The sequence below is a fragment of the Rattus rattus genome, chromosome 16 (genome assembly GCF_011064425.1).
Source record: "Rattus rattus isolate New Zealand chromosome 16, Rrattus_CSIRO_v1, whole genome shotgun sequence".
NCBI classification, from domain to species: domain Eukaryota; kingdom Metazoa; phylum Chordata; class Mammalia; order Rodentia; family Muridae; genus Rattus; species Rattus rattus.
Genome location: NC_046169.1, coordinates 35,697,475 through 35,714,149, shown reverse-complemented (window position 1 = coordinate 35,714,149; position 16,675 = coordinate 35,697,475). Strand labels below are relative to the sequence as shown.

Sequence of the window (16,675 nt, the reverse complement as noted above, 5' to 3'; positions counted from 1 at the left end):
CTTAGGGCTATGTGCTATTGCCATTGGCCATCCGTGCAGGCCCATCCTCATCAGCCCACATCTCTGCACCTCAGGCACAGCTAATGCTATAAAGAAGTGGTGTCTGGAGAGAGTAGGTCACCGGCAGCGCGACTCTCCTCGCTCCCAATCAGCAGCTCCCACTACCAATGGGGAGTGCAGTGCCCAGAACACAGGTGATCTCCTCAGACTTCTGCATCTCTTTCTAAACAGACTAAACTAGCTCTGGGAGACACCAGGCAAACCCAGTCATTTGCATAAACATGGAATTTTGCAGACAGCCACTTGAATTAACTCTGTTCTTCAAAGCTAAAGAAGCGTGAGAATCAGGCGTGTTTGCTCTGATAGGAGCTGCAAGACCTATACACAGGCTCTGACAGCTAAGGGAGAGAAACCACAGTAGAGAACTGGTGCTGCTGAGCCATGCTGCAGACAGACAGGCATTTTCACCAGTGGACATTGCTAAGCAGAGGGCCCTGCACAGACTCCTAAGCATGGTCTAAGTGCGCTCACTTACGCTGGCCAGGAAGAGCTAAGGAAGCAGGGATGAAAGTGGAAAGGGCTCCAGATGTCTCCATCTCTGTCTAATGACAATTACGCTCAACCAATTAAGACATTACTATGACAGACAGATAGCGGCACTGTCAGAAAGCCTCTGGACCTCAGTGTGGATGGCTGTAATCATAGCATGCACAGACCAACTACAGTCCACTCGCTGCTACCACAGGGGCACAAAAGAACGTGGGTGGCTTCTGCACAGCGAGACACAATGGACCCAGCTGCACACAGGCCAGGGACATGAAGAACCATGTGCTTTCCCAGTCATGCTACGCCTGGCAAAATGGAGGTCAGAAGCGGCAGCTGACTTTGTAGCTCCCAAGCCAGGCTCCTCGGCACACCAGGGCAACTGCCAAGTTAAAAAGATTACAATTGAAGAGCTTTCTCTAGTGTGTGCTTCTGTGAGCAGAAGATGTATTCAAAGCAAGAGGTCACAAGACAAGGGGGTAGAGGAGCCAGTCCCACCTGACATAGCCGTTCATTCCCCTCCCACATGGCACCCGGCAGCAAAGGGTGCTCCCTAGGACCAGTTCTTAGTCACTCAAAACAAATGTGTTCAAGTTCTTCCAAACCACCTGGACAAGTGGAGGAGGTTAGTGAAGAAAGCTAAGGCACAGAGTGAAGTGGGCCCCAGCTGTGCCCAGGTCTCCCTCAGTCTGCTCCACACCGTGAAACTACAACTTCCACAGACACTGCTCACAAGAACCAGCCCCACTGAAGCGAAACATAAGGAATTCATGGTTTGCACAGTGTGCTCAGCTGGGCAGGACACAGCTGTCCCACATCTCCCCAGACTCTATCAGTCCCACCCCGTATTTCATGGGAAGTCAGATTCCAGCAACCAACGCCCCAGAAGAGGGAACCAGAGCAGAGGACCGGGCTGGCCCAAGACCACCTCCCACACTCAATTTCATATCCTGGGTAAGAATATACAAAGATCAGTGGAATTGGGCTGGAGAGACGGCTCAGCAGTTAAGAGCACTGACTGCTCTTCCAGAGGTCCTGAGTTCAATTCCCAGCAACCACATGGTGGCTCACAACCATCTGTGATGGGATCCGATGCCCTCTTCTGGCATGCAGGTGTACATGCAGACAAGCCCTCATACATACATAAATACATCTTTAAAAACAATCAGTGGAACTTCTTCCTCCACAGGACACTGTTTCTGCTGCTCCCAAATAAGGTCCCAGCTCTACTGTGACCAGGCCTCAGCAGCACACAGTTCATGGTTCTGAACACTTGGGTCCCTGTGCCAAGGACCCGGCAGCTGTGCTCTCTCCAACTAGGAAGACACTCAGCAGTGGATTACTAATGACTGGTGTTGCCTAGAGTGCAGAAGGACACCCCCTCCCCACAATCGAGCACTCCTAAGTGTTGACAATCCTTGGGAGAAACCTGGCCTGGAACTGGGGCTATCTGGGATGCTCACCATGGTGGCCTGGTCCCCATTCCTACCACCCCACATCTCCCATGCTATTCCACAGCTGCCAGCAGCTGTAGCTTTTGTTGGCCTAGGAAGCCCTCCTGTGCACGGAGTGCTGTGAGCAGTCTACCAATGGGAACTGTGACGGGAATGGGGATCTGCTGGCTGCAACCTGGAATGGAAAGGAGCTGCTGAGGTACGGCTCCCACATACCCGAGGATACTCATACCCTCGGCACACGGAAGTTTTGAGAACTCTTCACTTGCTCCGTGCTTCTGTCATGATCAATAAAATCCAGAGTATTTACTGTTTTCTACAGAACATGACTGCTGTATTGCACAATTAACAAAATGAACTCGGCCCCACAGTGCAGCCACTCTGTGGAAATGCACTAGAGCAAACATCGAGGGGAGCGTAAGACGTAGCAATTGAAAACTAATGAACATCTTAATGGCCCTTGTGCGGTACATGCTCTGCACACTTACAACTGCTTTCCATACATCTTGGTTAATGACAATCAATAGAGTCAGAGTCGATGATGATTATGCAGAGTTATTGGAGCTGTGGCCCTTCCCATAATTCCCTGGAGAAGCAGAGATGGATAAATGCAGCCATGAGTTCATCAGTATTTATTAAGGACATTCTGGAGCGCCTTCATTAAAGATGTAATAAATGCGAAGCTCTCCTCCAGTCGCGTATCAGCAGGTTACCTCAGACTTATTTACTAGAAGAGCACGCATGGCTCACAGCAGAAAATAAATAAATTTCAAAGTATTTTTAAAAAGCGGTCCCTAGTGGGTCGTGACGGAGCCCCTTATGGGAAGCAGTCCAGAGCCATAAGCAGCAGCACAAAATCCATACAAGGCAAAGGAGGCTAAGAGGAAAACTGCCGGGAGAAGGGTTTTGAGAAGGAGAAAGCTGGAATGCATGTCCTTGTTAAGGGTAAGTATGGGTGACAAGGACGTAAGTGCAGACCCTCAGCGCCAGTCTGCACTTAACAAACCCTGCTGTCCCAGGAGCCTTCTCAGAAACTCCCAGAGCACTGCCACACCCCAGACCTTCAGTTCCTGAGCAGAAAAGATTTCAAAGTTTAGGGCAAATGCACACTGCTTTAAAACACAGCCTCTGTCGATGCTGGCACAGTCGATGCAAAGGGAATTTCTAGTCACCAAGAAAGTGGAGAAAAGATGCTGGTCATTAAGTTCCATTAGCTTACCTTGGCCGGCTGTGTTTAAATGTGCATTTCTAAGTATGTCTCACTGGAAACGTTGCCTAAGACAGGTGACACCGAACAGCGATTCAGACCTCAAAGCCTGGGCACAAGAAAGCTCCAGGCCCAAGAGCAAACGTTCAGATCCCAGATCCTGTGGACAAGTGACGAAGCAGACCGGCACCAGGCCTGCAGCTGAGAGACAGCTAGGGTTCACTGGGCTGCTGGAAAGCTGCACTATTTCCTAGGCATCTGCTCTCGTGATCCTGACTCTAAGCTGTGGGTCGTGACTCCACGGGGGGTCACACAACAGGTATCCTGCATATCAGGTATTTACATTATGATTCATAGCAGTAGCAACATTACAGTAATGAAGGAGCAACATGAGGGTCCCAATGTCAGGAGGGCTGAGGACACTGACTGAAGGGATGAGATGGAACAGGACAGCCGAGCACTTCTAGGTAAAGAGAGAGTTAACTTCTGAGCACTGACTGACAGTGTTCCTCCAGCCCCATCTGCAGAGGGGAAACATGGGACACACAGCTGTGGCTTCCTCCAGGAAAGGCAGGTGACCATGGGAACCATGGAGAAGCACCTGGGTAGACTGAAACATCCCTCAGTATACACAGGGGCTCGATAGTTTGAAACGTCTGGGGGACCCGGTGCTCCAGTGTGAGCAGGAATCGAGCCAGCTGATGGACGTGGTGTGCTTCAGCCATGTGATACCGAGCGGGAGGGGCAGCTAACTGCTCACCACCACACACTCCTGGGCATGGGTAAAAGCTTTTGGTGAGCTAATGGCTTAATGGCGGCAGGCTGGCATGGGGCCTCAAAGGAGCCTAGGCTTGACTCCCCAGACCCCCCAGGCCCTACCTGGGAGACTCTTCACTAGGTGGCTCTCCTGAAGCACTTACAGCAAACTGCACTTGGCTTCACAGCTTGCCGTAGTGTTGTGACCTTTCTGAGCCCGTGATGTCATCTGTTTGCGAGTCTTAACCTGCACAAGGCCACCGGGGAGGAGTACGGCCCAAGCTCCACAGAGCAGGGTGCTCTCATAGCTCTTTGCTCCTATTAATTCTCCTCAGTGGGACAGATACACGGACTGTTACTGATGTGCTTTCTTTGTGCTAGAGATTGGCCCTAACACCTTGTGTTTCTAGGCAAGCAGAACTGTCCTGAGCTACACCTTCGATTTCAACATATATAAACCATAATTCCTTCATAGAATTATAAAGTCAACATCCTAAAGCCTTAAGTCTTGTCACCTACAAAAGTCAAAATTAACAGAGAGAGAGAGAGAGAGAGAGAGAGAGAGAGAGAAGAGAGACAGAGAGAGGACAAAGCAGACATTTCCTGATGCACTGCCACCCAGCACTACAGAAGGAAGTGTGGCGCAGAAGGCGGGCTGCAGTCTCCCAGGCAGCGCTCTAAGGGCAGAGCATGAGGATACGGGTGGACATTGAGCCCAGGACAGAAAGGGACTGCATTTGGGGGAACCTTGAAAACCATTTCTTCCTAAGAAGTGGGAAATGCTGTCCTGGTAGATGAGCCCTGCTGGCTCTCACACTCTCTGGAATGCCATCTTGTGGCTGGGTGACCTATGGAGACTCAAAAGAACAAGGGCAAAGGCCCCAGGGAGAGCAGAGGAGGGTTTAGTAGCTCAGAGAGACTTCTGGGACTTTGGGACTTGCTCTCAGAGTCTCCTGGGTGCTAGGTTCAAGCAGGTTCTATGGGGCAAAAGATGTCTACACATGATCCCTGCCATCTCAAGGAGGGCACGGTCAACAGGGTCAAACCATCAAGAGGCTCAAAGGGCACACGTCAGTAGATGCCCTGAGGGCAGCCATGTTTCTGGCAATGTTATGGAGTAGGGAGCTGTGTGCAGGAACAAGCTCAAGAGATGGTTTAGGGACTTCAAATCACAAAGTTACACTGGAACTACACTGGGTTATGAAAGAATTTTCAAAGTTTCTGAGTCTGGAAGATACAAAATTCCTCTAAGGGATGGAATATCCCACAGAAGGGAATCCAGCTAGAAAAATAAGAACACAGCAGTGGTGGCAAACTCTAATAGGACACACTATTTATAGAGACCATGAAGTTTCTGCAGTAGCCTCTGCTTTCTAAGTTTAAGATGAACTATGCCACCAAAACAGAAACAGAAAAATCTGCAGACCCAGCCACATGAAATAATGGTAACACGGGGTTGGGGATTTAGCGCAGTGGTAGAGCGCTCGCCTAGCAAGCGCAAGGCCCTGGGTTCGGTCTCCAGCTCCGAAAAAAAGAAAAAGGGAAAAAAAAAAAAAAGAAAGAATGGTAACACTAACACAATCGCATGCCAAAGAACAGTCAAGTCATCAGCATACACAACTGTGTTCCTCCTAGGACACTGTGTAGCCTAGTGACATCACAGCCTTCTAACCTGTGCATGTCCATTCTACAATGTCATACTCCAACCCACTTCTCAGAACATATAGAAAACAGGAAGTGACTTATTTATTGTCTTCTGTTGGGTGAACGAAGGGGGAAATTAGGAACTATTTGAGAAATTTTATAGTAAATCTAATAAAGTAATGAAAAGATGCATGGGAAAACCACACTGAAAGGAGGTGCTCCCTAGTCAAGGGGACTTGGGAGGCAGGGAGGTAGAACTAACTGGCCCATCAACACTAGGACTGGGGATGTTGGATGTGGTGGCACTCAGGAGGCAGAGGCAAGGGGATCTCCGAGTTTGAGGCCAGCCTGGTCTACCCAATGCTTGGAACGAGTATCAGTTGTACAGTCTTGCAATTACTAAAATTCACTGAGCTCGATACTTTCAAAGAGTGAATGTCATGGTATATTTACTAGATCTCAATTTTCAAACAGATGTGGCCAGTGACTCAACAGACTGTGGGCAAACACAAGGAGCATAACTTGAGGTAGCCACAGACTGCAGAGGTCTATGTATCCGAAAGGTGACTAGTGAGCACACCCAAGACAGAAAAGGGGGCAAGGAGTTGGACAGCTTTGTAGACACACTGCACATGGGGCCCAACCCAGCCAGGAAGCCCAGGAGCAGGCAGTGACTTCACAATCACTCTCCTTTTACATGAAAAGAGGACTCAAAAAGAACCAGGCCTGGGTCAGTCCATAAGATGCCGGCCTGGGTGCACAGAGAAGCTACTTAGGGAGAAGCAAGCCTGCATTCTGACCCTGAGGGGCTTATCTATCTCACAGGCTAGAGGGAACATGGAACTCAGCCTTTCAGTCAAACAAAGAGAAACAGGAAGAATAAGAGAGCTGGCATGAGTGAGAGCAAGGAGAGGCGGCCCTGTCTCTTTAAGAGGCTCCTTGGAGATGCTTGACTGCAGAAAGCTTAGAGAATACAACATTGATTGGGAATGAGGTAACCACAAACACCACTGTCTCAAATGAAAAGGGATTCAAGAGCTGACCTAGAAAACAAGCATCGTAACCACCAGATGAAATTTTAATGATAAACACAAGATGTTCTGCATACAAGCAAGATGGCAGGGTCTCGGACTGAGCCATCAACTGGAGCTTCTCTCAGAGAAAGGAGCCAAGGAGCCTCTCTGACCTACAGCTCAGGTTTCACACAATCGATCCCAGAACACTGGCATCGCTGGGCCTTTGGTGGCCTATCTAGTGCTGAGCAGATCCCCAGAGAGAAGGCGGTAGGGGAGGGGCAGCTGCCTTCAGAGCTGCTGGCCTGTGTCCCCCTTTGGGGCTCCATGCTCAAAGATGTTCCTAACTGGACCTGGGGAAGGAGTATCCTCCATCTGTAATCTCCTAAGACTCTCAGGCCCATCTCAGCACCACAGCCTCTGGCACCGTCTTCTGAGTTTAGGCAGAAACCTGATGTGGGAATAAAGTAACCCTGCTTGGTTACCACCAGTCCTCAAACACCGAAGAAAGCACTCTGCCACACCTCACGATGATGCTGCAGGCCTGACAGCATCCTGACAGACAGACGGACAGTTATCCATGGAGATATACAAGCTGAGGCCAGGGAACAGAAGCTAAAGAAATCTGGCCCTCCTGGCCAGACTCCCTTAAAATGGAAGGGCCAGCAAGTCTGCTCAGCAGGTAAGGACAGCTGCCACCAACCTGACAACCCAAGTGGAATCCCTGAGACCCACAGTTGTCCTCTGGCCTATACACATGCGCTGTGGTACTTGTGTACCCTGCATATGCAAACTCCAAACAAGAACAAATGAACGAACGAACGAACACAATTTCTTATGGAAGAGCCTGCTATAAAGTACTTCAGAAACCAATCTGGATTTCAGTTCAAAGGTGCGTTAACTTTTTCTTTAATGTCTCATTCATTTGGGGGTGCCATGTCACATATGGAGGTCCCAGAGCTGGCAGAAATTGGTTCTCCTTTCCCTATCACAAGTGTGGGCTCCAGGGTCAACCTTGGGGCTAGTCAGCTGTGATGGCAGCACTCTGAGCCTCTGAGCCATCTTGCCGGCCTTACATGGTGCTCACTGAGTAATGCTGAGAGAAGCTAGAGGAAAGGCTAGTGACTACTAGCTGTGTAAGTCCAGGGTTGGCCCTTACTTCTGGTTTCCTCAAGGCAGCAGCCCTGGGGTAGATCCCACAAAGCCCATCGACCCCGGTTTGTTTTCTGGTACACAGCCTGCACGTTATCTGTATCTATCTGTCACACGGCAAAAATTAAATATTTTGAGACATTAGCTCAAGAGACAACCTAACCCTAAAATAAAGTTACTTCATTGCCCGATAAAGAAGTGCATATCCAGATCTCCGTGGTTACCACCACGAAGAATTCTTGTTGGTGGGTTCTTGAACAGCAGCTGAGGGAACTCACAGGCGCTGATGTTAAATTTCTCACCCAGGAGACACACAAATGCCCAGCTGCAGGCAAGGGAAAGAAGACCTGCGGCCTCAGCCTTGCTGGGAGTGAAGCCTTCAAACCAGAGAGTGAAGCAGGGTCTGTGTGTGCCAACACTCACTGTCCCCATTTGACCTCTGACCTGCTCCACACAGCTCCTGCTGTGAGGCTGAAGATGAGGTGCTCAGGCAGCGGGCAGGGGGTGAAGATGAGGACTGAGTGATGGGAAGGGACACGGCTTTGCTTACCCTGCGATGACAACTCCATCGTGAGAACGCACGTCACACAAAACAGCGTCAGGAACGTGTTCCAGCTCGCTCACGGCACCTTTGCGATTCTGTGTGAGGAAAAGGGGGTGTGGTTTATACTATTCTGGGGGTAGGCCTCCAGTAATGTGCTCTGCTCTCACCTATACACTGTAACCATCTTGACTCCAGTCAGTGGTCATTCAGAAGGATAAAACTGAAGCACCATGCATGGGGAGCCTGCCTAGGTCAGCCTCTAGAGCATAGGCAATGCAGTCTGTGTGGAGCAGTGAACATGAAATGCTGGTCTGTCATTGGCCTTGGGTTGCTCCTTGGGAGCAGTGGGTGGGATGCTGAGAGAGGTGGGATGGGGCAGGCTCCAGCTGTGTGCCCGTGTGGCTTCTGGACTATTTCTCATGATCACTGAAATGGAGTTTATATTGGTAACTGTCAAGGGCTGTTTGAACTCACTGAGAAAGTGGCTCCTCATTGTAGACTCAGGCATGGCTCTGGCTCCCTTGATGGAGTGGGGAAGGCAGAAAGCTGCTAAGGCATTTAACAATGAATCCTGAAGCTGGGTGTGGCAGTGCACAGCTTTAATCTCAGCACTTGGGAGGCAGAGGCAAATGGCCCTTTGGGAGTCTGAGGCCAGTGTGGTCTGCACTGCAAGTTCTAGGATAGCCAGGGCTACATGATAGACCTTGTCTCACAAAAATAAAAGCAAACCCCTTTCCCTTGGGCATTAAGGAGTTACTGGCTGCATGACGGTAAATGACCCCCAAGGCCACACAGCTCACTTTCCTATGGCATAAAAGCTCTGGAAAAGAGAAGCTAGGAGTTCATCCTGGACAGAGCACTCTGAAGGGAAGCTCACCCATGCAGACAACTCCTGCCAGGAAGCCCAGCTGATGACCATGACTTCCCAGGCCATTTCTGCTGGACATTTTAGGCAGTTGCTGCTGCTGCCATCACCTCTGCTAGATGCTGTGAGCACCCAGCTCTATGTCTTGCTGTCTGCTGTTTCCCTCTACCCACCATTTATTCCTTTACTACTGCTTGCTTAAATGTGTTCATTCGATATCAAAAGGATAGCTATCATGCACCACTCACTACTGTACAGCTCAACTGTCATCAACACAGAAAACATATCAGTTATTTAAAAATAAAAACGAGAGGTTGGGGATTTAGCTTAGTGGTAGAGCGCTTACCTAGCAAGCGCAAGGCCCTGGGTTCGGTCCCCAGCTCCGAAAAAAAAGAAAAAATAAATAAAATAAAAACGAGGGGACTCTGAAGGGATATTAAGTATGTCCGTGTAGGGAGCAGAACACAGTGACAGGTGAGCTCCAAAGGAGGCACAGACAGCAGACATGTTCAAGAACACTACCTCATTTCAACTGTCACTTCTGCTGTCCTGGCCCAAGGATTAACACCAAAGTGCACAGGCACGGCTCCTGGTTGGTAGCCACGGTGACTGATATGCTGTTAGGAAAGAGATGCTCTATCCCACTAAAGCCACCAAGCAGCTATGCCCTTGAAATTGGACAGGAGAACTTACACAATGACCCTAACTTAGTCCTTAGGCCAAGCCTACAGCTCAGGGGCAAACATTCAGGGGGTCAGATGGAGCTGAGCTGAAGGAAGGGGGGACCTCAGTAACCTGGGAGAGGGGACCAGAAGAGCTCTCTTGAGGGGAAGGTACTAAAAACAAGCAGAGGCCTGAGATGAAAGCTGCATCCCAGGACTTCACGAGCTAAGTAGCTGCCTTCCCAACCTGGGCTCCAAACCACGCTATTATTGTCACTCACGTCAGACCTTAGAACACCAGAAGAACAGCATCATGGCTAGCTTACCCACCTGTCAACCCATTTCCAGGTCAGCTCTGAACTGCAGGTCCAGGCAGACATGCATTCACAGCCCATGTCCTCGAAGGAGGTCCTCAGAGATCTAGGGTCCTCTCAGGGGTTTCCAGACACTGACATGGAGTCACCCAGCCAACCGACTGCCTGTCCAACCCCTCCTGAAGTGGATCTCAGTTAGGTCAGAATCACTGTACCTGTGATTGGCAGAGCCCTGAACACAGGCAAGCTGCACAGGCAACACGTCAGGCCATCCCTAGCGCTACCTTCCCTCAACCACAGGCCTAGGAACAGTGCTACTGTGAGGCACCCGATTAGAAGGAAGGCATGCGGAAATCTCACACGTGCTGTGATGCCCTTGGCATGTGCTGATCAAAGTTGGTAAAACTGCAGTTTAGTGAAAGATCACTTCAATGTTGCCCAAGCTGTCCTCGCTGGTAACAGGTCTGGAAGTGGGGCAGGATTCCAGAAGCCCCTCACACACTGCTGTCCATCTACTGGGTCACCTGACAGACGACTGCACAGCACGCATATCTGATGGACGTGCACTGGCTACAGACAGTGCACAGACATGGGGTCACCACATCATCTCTGTAAACTATTCCAGGGCAGCAGATGCTCTTCACTTCCTGTGTCTGCTCTACGTGAGGACATCCTGCCCTCCTCCCCTGTCCTTCACACGCACACGCACATGCACACGCACACGCGGCTCCAAAGCATCAGCACAAGCAGAGACATTGCTTCCCTCAGGCAGACATCTCCAGTTTCGAAACCAGGGACAAGTTCACTCTCCTGGCTCCTTCCTCTCTGGACGGAAAGGTAGGGAAGCCAGCTCTAGGCCTCCCTTCCCTCCACCTTCACTTCAGGCCTCTGGCTCCTTTGAGCGGCTTCCGTCCACAGATCACTCTGCCCATCCATCAGGGTCTAATCAGGTGCACAGGCTCCAAATGAGCCTACCTCCCGTTACCCTCTGACATCATGGCCAGCTAGATCTGACTTAGCTGGGAGTGTCTTAATGGGCTAAGGCCAATTCTCCAGTGACGACCAGTTCTTAAGTAGGAGCAATTTTGCCACCAAGGGACACCTGGCAATGCCTGGAGACGTTTTGTAGTGCCACAATAGGAGCAGAGTGCTACTGACATCCAGTAGGGATCCTGGGGCGCTGCCAGCACCCTGCAGAGAGTGAGCTGGTCTCATGTCACCATGTCACCAGTGCTGAAGCTGGCCATCCCACAGTGGGAAGCCCTGCTGCTCACTGATGTCACAGATCCAGTGCACTGGTCACTAATCAGGTGACAAGGTGACTGGGGACAGACATGCACTCAAGCAATGCTCTGCCCAGCCACAACAGGACTTTGTTTCAAAGCCTATTCACACCAACCTTTCAGTAGGAGAAGGGCTGAGCCCCGCCCCACCTGCTGCTGCCTGGGTGGGGAAGCAGCTTGGCCATGCGAGCACCTTGCTGAGCCTCAGAGCCTGGAACACGACTCCTGACAGCTTGCTCCCCACAAACACTTCTCTGCAAATGCTTAGCTGTGATCCTATGTTTCTGCAGAGCCTCAGAGTGATAAATGCTGGGGCGGGAAGCCAAGGGTTACATGAGGGGAGAGCAGACAGCACTCGGCACCACTCCACTTCTCCAGCAGCAGCTCCGGGGTGGGGTGGCTCCTAGAGCTCCCTGGCCTGTGTGCACGGGGCTGCTGCCTTGTCAGCCCTCTGGGAAGGGAAGAAGGAAAGGGGAAAGGGGTTGAGAGAGCAAGACTCCAGTGACCTGAACCAGCCAGGAAAAGGGGTGTCAGACAGCCCACCTCAGCCCCTTTCCTAGCCAGCAGGTGGCAGCTCTAGGCCCAAGGCTGGAAGAGGAGCAACTCTAAGGCACATGCTGAAATCAGCAGAGTCCACAGGGTCCGGGCTGCTCCGCAGGCCTGCTCCCTCCACTGCCTGCCTGCCTCCCAGGGTGCCACCGGCCATGGCCTACCTTCCAGTTGGCTCTTAACTTGTGTTCCCTGGCGAGGCACTCTTGCAAGATGAGCTTCCAGCAGGTGTAGTCGGAGAATCTGCTGTGGGGAAGGTGCCCCTCCTGTCGGCACAGCCGGTACCACAGCACCTCGTCTTCAGCAATCACCTTCCATGTCTTGCTCACCTAGAACAGCACAAGTGATGCAAATGTCAAGATCTGCAATTAGAGAGGCCTTGCCGTCCAAAATCAATCAACACCTAGAGCACAGCCCCAGGCTCATGGCAGCATAAAACACCTCATTAACAAAACACTCCGAGGTGGAAAAAATACTAGCAAATGTTTCCAGTTTTATCTTTCAAGATTTCAAAACTGTTACACCACCATACAACGTCACATTTTAGATGGCATGATAAACTGTCATCTAACAAACGAAAGAGAAAAAAGCACCAATATGTAAAATGCCACACAACAAACTGAACACAGTAGGTAAGTAAGCACACTGAGCTTTGCAGAGGCCTCTGAGGGGCTGTGGAAAGCACTGGCATGGCCATCTTACAGCGTGTGCATGAGCTGAGGGCCTGTGATGTGCAAGGTCTGAATAACCTAAATTTCTGATGGCATAAAACTAAAGCTGCATGGAGAACTCTAATATGCACAGATTAAAAAATAGTAATCACATTAATAAAACTCTCGAGCTGCTGAGCAGGGCACGGTATGTGTTGGAGAAATGATTGCTACACCCGGCACAAAGCTCCAACCCCAACAGTATGCAGGATGTTGTTTTCCAGCCTCATTAGGGGTGCAATGGGCTTACTTCATCACAGGACAACATATGAAGCTGGACAGAGTTCTCAAGGACCCACAGTCATAGCCAGCCTGCAGCATGCACTGAGAAGCAAGATGGAGGCCATGTTGGCTTCCACCCTGAGGCTGAAGTTCACCCTGGTAAACGGGGGGGTGGGGGGTGGGGGGGACAGAAGCTTACAAGAACCTATGCTGTTAACACTCTTGGGACCATGTCAGAGCTCGGAGGAGGGTAGAGGTGTGAAGATGTCTCAAAACCTGCTGGCTGGGCTGGCGCTATAGCTTAGTGAGAGCGTGCTTAGGTAGCATGTGTGAGGCCTGAGGTTTGATACCTTCTACTGCAGAGGGGAAGGAAAGTGGGTGGAGAAAATGGGTCAGTGGGTCATGTGTTGCAGCAGTGTGATGACCTGAGTCTGCATCCTCAGAGCCCAGATAAAGCTGAATACAGCAGCCTGTCTCCTGTGGAAAGGTGGGAGACAAAGAAAAAAAGTAGAACCGCTGGTATCCAAGGGCTACCTAGCATACTATACACAGTGGTGAACAGAGACTGTCGCTGGGTCAGTGAGACAGCTCGTTGGTACAGTGCTTGCTACACAAGCTGACAACCTGAATTCAATGCCCAGAACCCACAAAAAGGTGAGAGAGAACTCACTCTACAAAGCTGTCCTCAGACTTCTACCTACACATGCTGTGATACACACACACACACACACACACACACACACACACACACACACACACCCCATACACTCATACTCACCATACACACAAATGTGTACACATGCACTCGCCCCTACCTGGAGGTGGAGGTTGCTCTCTGACCTCCACGTGTGAACTGTGGCTTCCATGCACCCACACTAAACCTGCAGCAACACAGCTGTTACTGACTTTCAGAATCTGGGAAAGTAATGAAAAGCTTGAAGCCTTCTAAGGCCCAGTACTCAGTAAGCAGACTAGCAATCAAGGATGAACGCAGGGCATGGTGGTACACACCTTCAATCCCAGAACTCGTATGTAAATTCAAGGCCAGCCTGGTCTAAACAGTGAGTTCCAGGCTAGCCAGAACTACACAAAAAACAAAGAAAGGCTGGATTCAGTAAGAGGTGAGGCACTAGCCCAGGAACCTGTGCTACCTCTCCTCTTCTTCCAGCCCCTTGACATTCCTAAGAGCAACACACACAGAGAGAAGTATTGGGGATGGGGTCATGGGACAGGACAGGAAGGCCATCTGAGCTTACCAAACCCAATTCCTAACGAGCTGCACTGGCAGCACTGCGGAGGCTTTCTCTGATCTGTCTTACCTGCAGGGAGGCTATCCCAACAGAAGGTTCCAGAATGGCTCACACCTGTACTGCCAGCACTCAGGAGGCTAAAGCAGAAGCACTGCTGTGAGACCAAGGCTAGCCTAGGCTACACGGTGAGTTATTGGCCTGCTAGAACAACATAGCAAGCCCTTATCTTGGGAGGAGAAGAGTTGCTTTAACACAGCTATTTGAGAAGAACTATGTTAGGACTGACAAGGTGCCAACCAAAGAGCTCAAGAGGGAAACTGGGGAGTGTAGCAAGCCACATACATTCAGGGCACGTTGTGTACTAAGAAAATCTAAAAAAGCTATGACTGCTAGATCCCAGCTCCTCTGCACAAGCATGAAGCAAGGGACAAAGCAAGAAGAGCTGTGACCTGCTGGGATGGGAAGGTGTGTCCCAACACACTACAGGCCCTCAGCAGAGACTGGAGGGTCCCTGGATCAAAGCAGTTAAGAAGTCTCCACTCACTGCTAACCTAGTGGGACTTGGTGGCCATGGCAGAAAGCAGACGATACTTAGCCCACCCCTTCCGCAGAGGCAGGAGCAGCTTTTTCTTTTTTTTTTTTTTTTTTTTTTTTTTTTTTTTTTTTTCGGAGCTGGGGATCGAACCCAGGGCCTTGCGCTTCCCTAGGCAAGCGCTCTACCACTGAGCTAAATCCCCAACCAAGCAGCTTTTTCAAATGTGGCATCTAGGCACAGGCCCTGCCCCAGAGCCACAGCATCTGCCCTACTGAGGGAGAGGGATGAAGAGCACCAAAGATGATGAGAAAAAACTTAAAATGTTAATACATGTTTCCTTAAACTACATAATAATTTAAAGGAATTTATGCCACTAGGAAGAAGGATGCTGTAAACAAAAAGGATTAAGTACATATAAGCAAACATGAGAGTGACCCTAACACCAGCAAAACAGCAGCTGGAAGACACTCTGAAGACCAGCCTAGGGGAAAGACGCCCAGGCAGGGGTCGGCATCATCAACAATAACTGGAGAGAAGCTGGGAGGGAGATGGCTCAGCATTGCAAACAAGTAAGTGTGGAAAATGCAGAAAACATTCACTAGAGGGCTCACTGGCAAATCTGAGTGTTAGGAGAACCAGGTCAGCTGAGATCATCCACTCTAAGGAAGAGAGGAGCAAGGGCTGTGGACAGCACCAGCAAAGTGCACAAAAATCTGCAAACAGCGGGACAGGAGTAGAGGTCTGATGTGCTGTGAGACAAAGTGGCTGGATTCCATCACTTCACCTGGGCAACAGTAGGAGAAGCCAGGCTGGTGGAGCACTCCTATAATGCTCGCAGAGGCAGAGGCAGAAGGATCTCTGCGAGTTCCAGAGAGCCTGGTCTGCAGTGAGACCCTGTTTCAGTAACAGTGATTATAATAATATAACAAAGAAAATACTCAAAATTGTTAGTAAAATGGCACATTAGAAAGTATGTTTAAGTCAAGAAACAATGGAGGAATAGATGGGCAGAAATGGGCAGGGCTGGAGAGCTGATTCCAGCACGGCTGCCCATGCAGAGCAGAGGAGCCGGGGCCAGTTCCCAGCTCAGAGGGCTCCCGTTCCTCTCTAATTCTAGCTCTAAGAGATCCGACACTGTCTTCGGAACTCCACGGGCATCAGGCACACAAGGGGTGCTCAACAGGCAATACTCATACACACGAATAGGAGGCAGAGGCAGGTGGATCTCTGTGACTTCAAGGCCAGCCTGGTCTACAGTCACTCAAGAAGAAGCTAAAACAAAGTAAAAGGTGGTGGAACTCCATGAGTTCAAGCTATCTCAGCCCCTTGATAGCCATTACCACAGCTTTCTCCACTCCTAGAAGCACTCCAAGTGCCATGAGCAGGACAACACCGGTGCCGCAGCACTTCAGGCTTCACAACTCCACAACTTTCATAAGTGAGTGGACTGCATAGCAGTCACTTTCTTATCGGTACAAGTGCATTTGACCTAAAGCAAAAAGTGAGACCAAATGACCAAGAAGTTGCAAAGCTCCTGTCAGTCTTCTGAGCCAGAGACAAGGGCTATCGCTGAGAACTAAGAGGAGCTGTGCAGACCAGCTATGCACACCCACTACAGGAAGACAGCCACATACATATCCTTGGCTGGTGGGGGTCCAGGCAATCGGGAGCACCTCTCACAACAGTCTGGCTCAGCCTGCTGAGCCACCCTCCCCCTGCCTGTCCCTGAGGACAGCAGCTCCTGCCCTCGCTAGCCCACTCAGCATTCCTCTATAGTTTTACCACGCCCTGCCATTCTTTCACTAGGTTCAGCATTGTCCTTTCTCTCCCTTTTCCTTCAGCCATTGTCACATGACTGGTTTCCATAGCCACCTCTCAGAAACTACTTTTCATCTGTGAATCCAGACTGCCCTTCTTTGACTGAGATACTCAAAACGGAGTAGCCCCCTCTCCCACCAAACCATGTGCTGAG

The 16,675-nt window shown here is 50.3% G+C and overlaps 1 protein-coding gene across 1 annotated transcript in view; it reads right to left on the bottom strand.

The window, feature by feature from the left end:
• Positions 1 to 16,675, bottom strand: part of Fbxw8 (F-box and WD repeat domain containing 8) — an 87,853-nt gene that overhangs the window by 49,584 nt on the left and 21,594 nt on the right. The window contains exons 3-4 of the mRNA XM_032886376.1: positions 12,151 to 12,315; positions 8,320 to 8,408 (exon numbers count right to left, since the gene is read on the bottom strand). Of these exons, the coding sequence (XP_032742267.1) occupies positions 8,320 to 8,408; positions 12,151 to 12,315 (254 nt within the window). The remainder of the gene's footprint in view (positions 1 to 8,319; positions 8,409 to 12,150; positions 12,316 to 16,675) is intronic.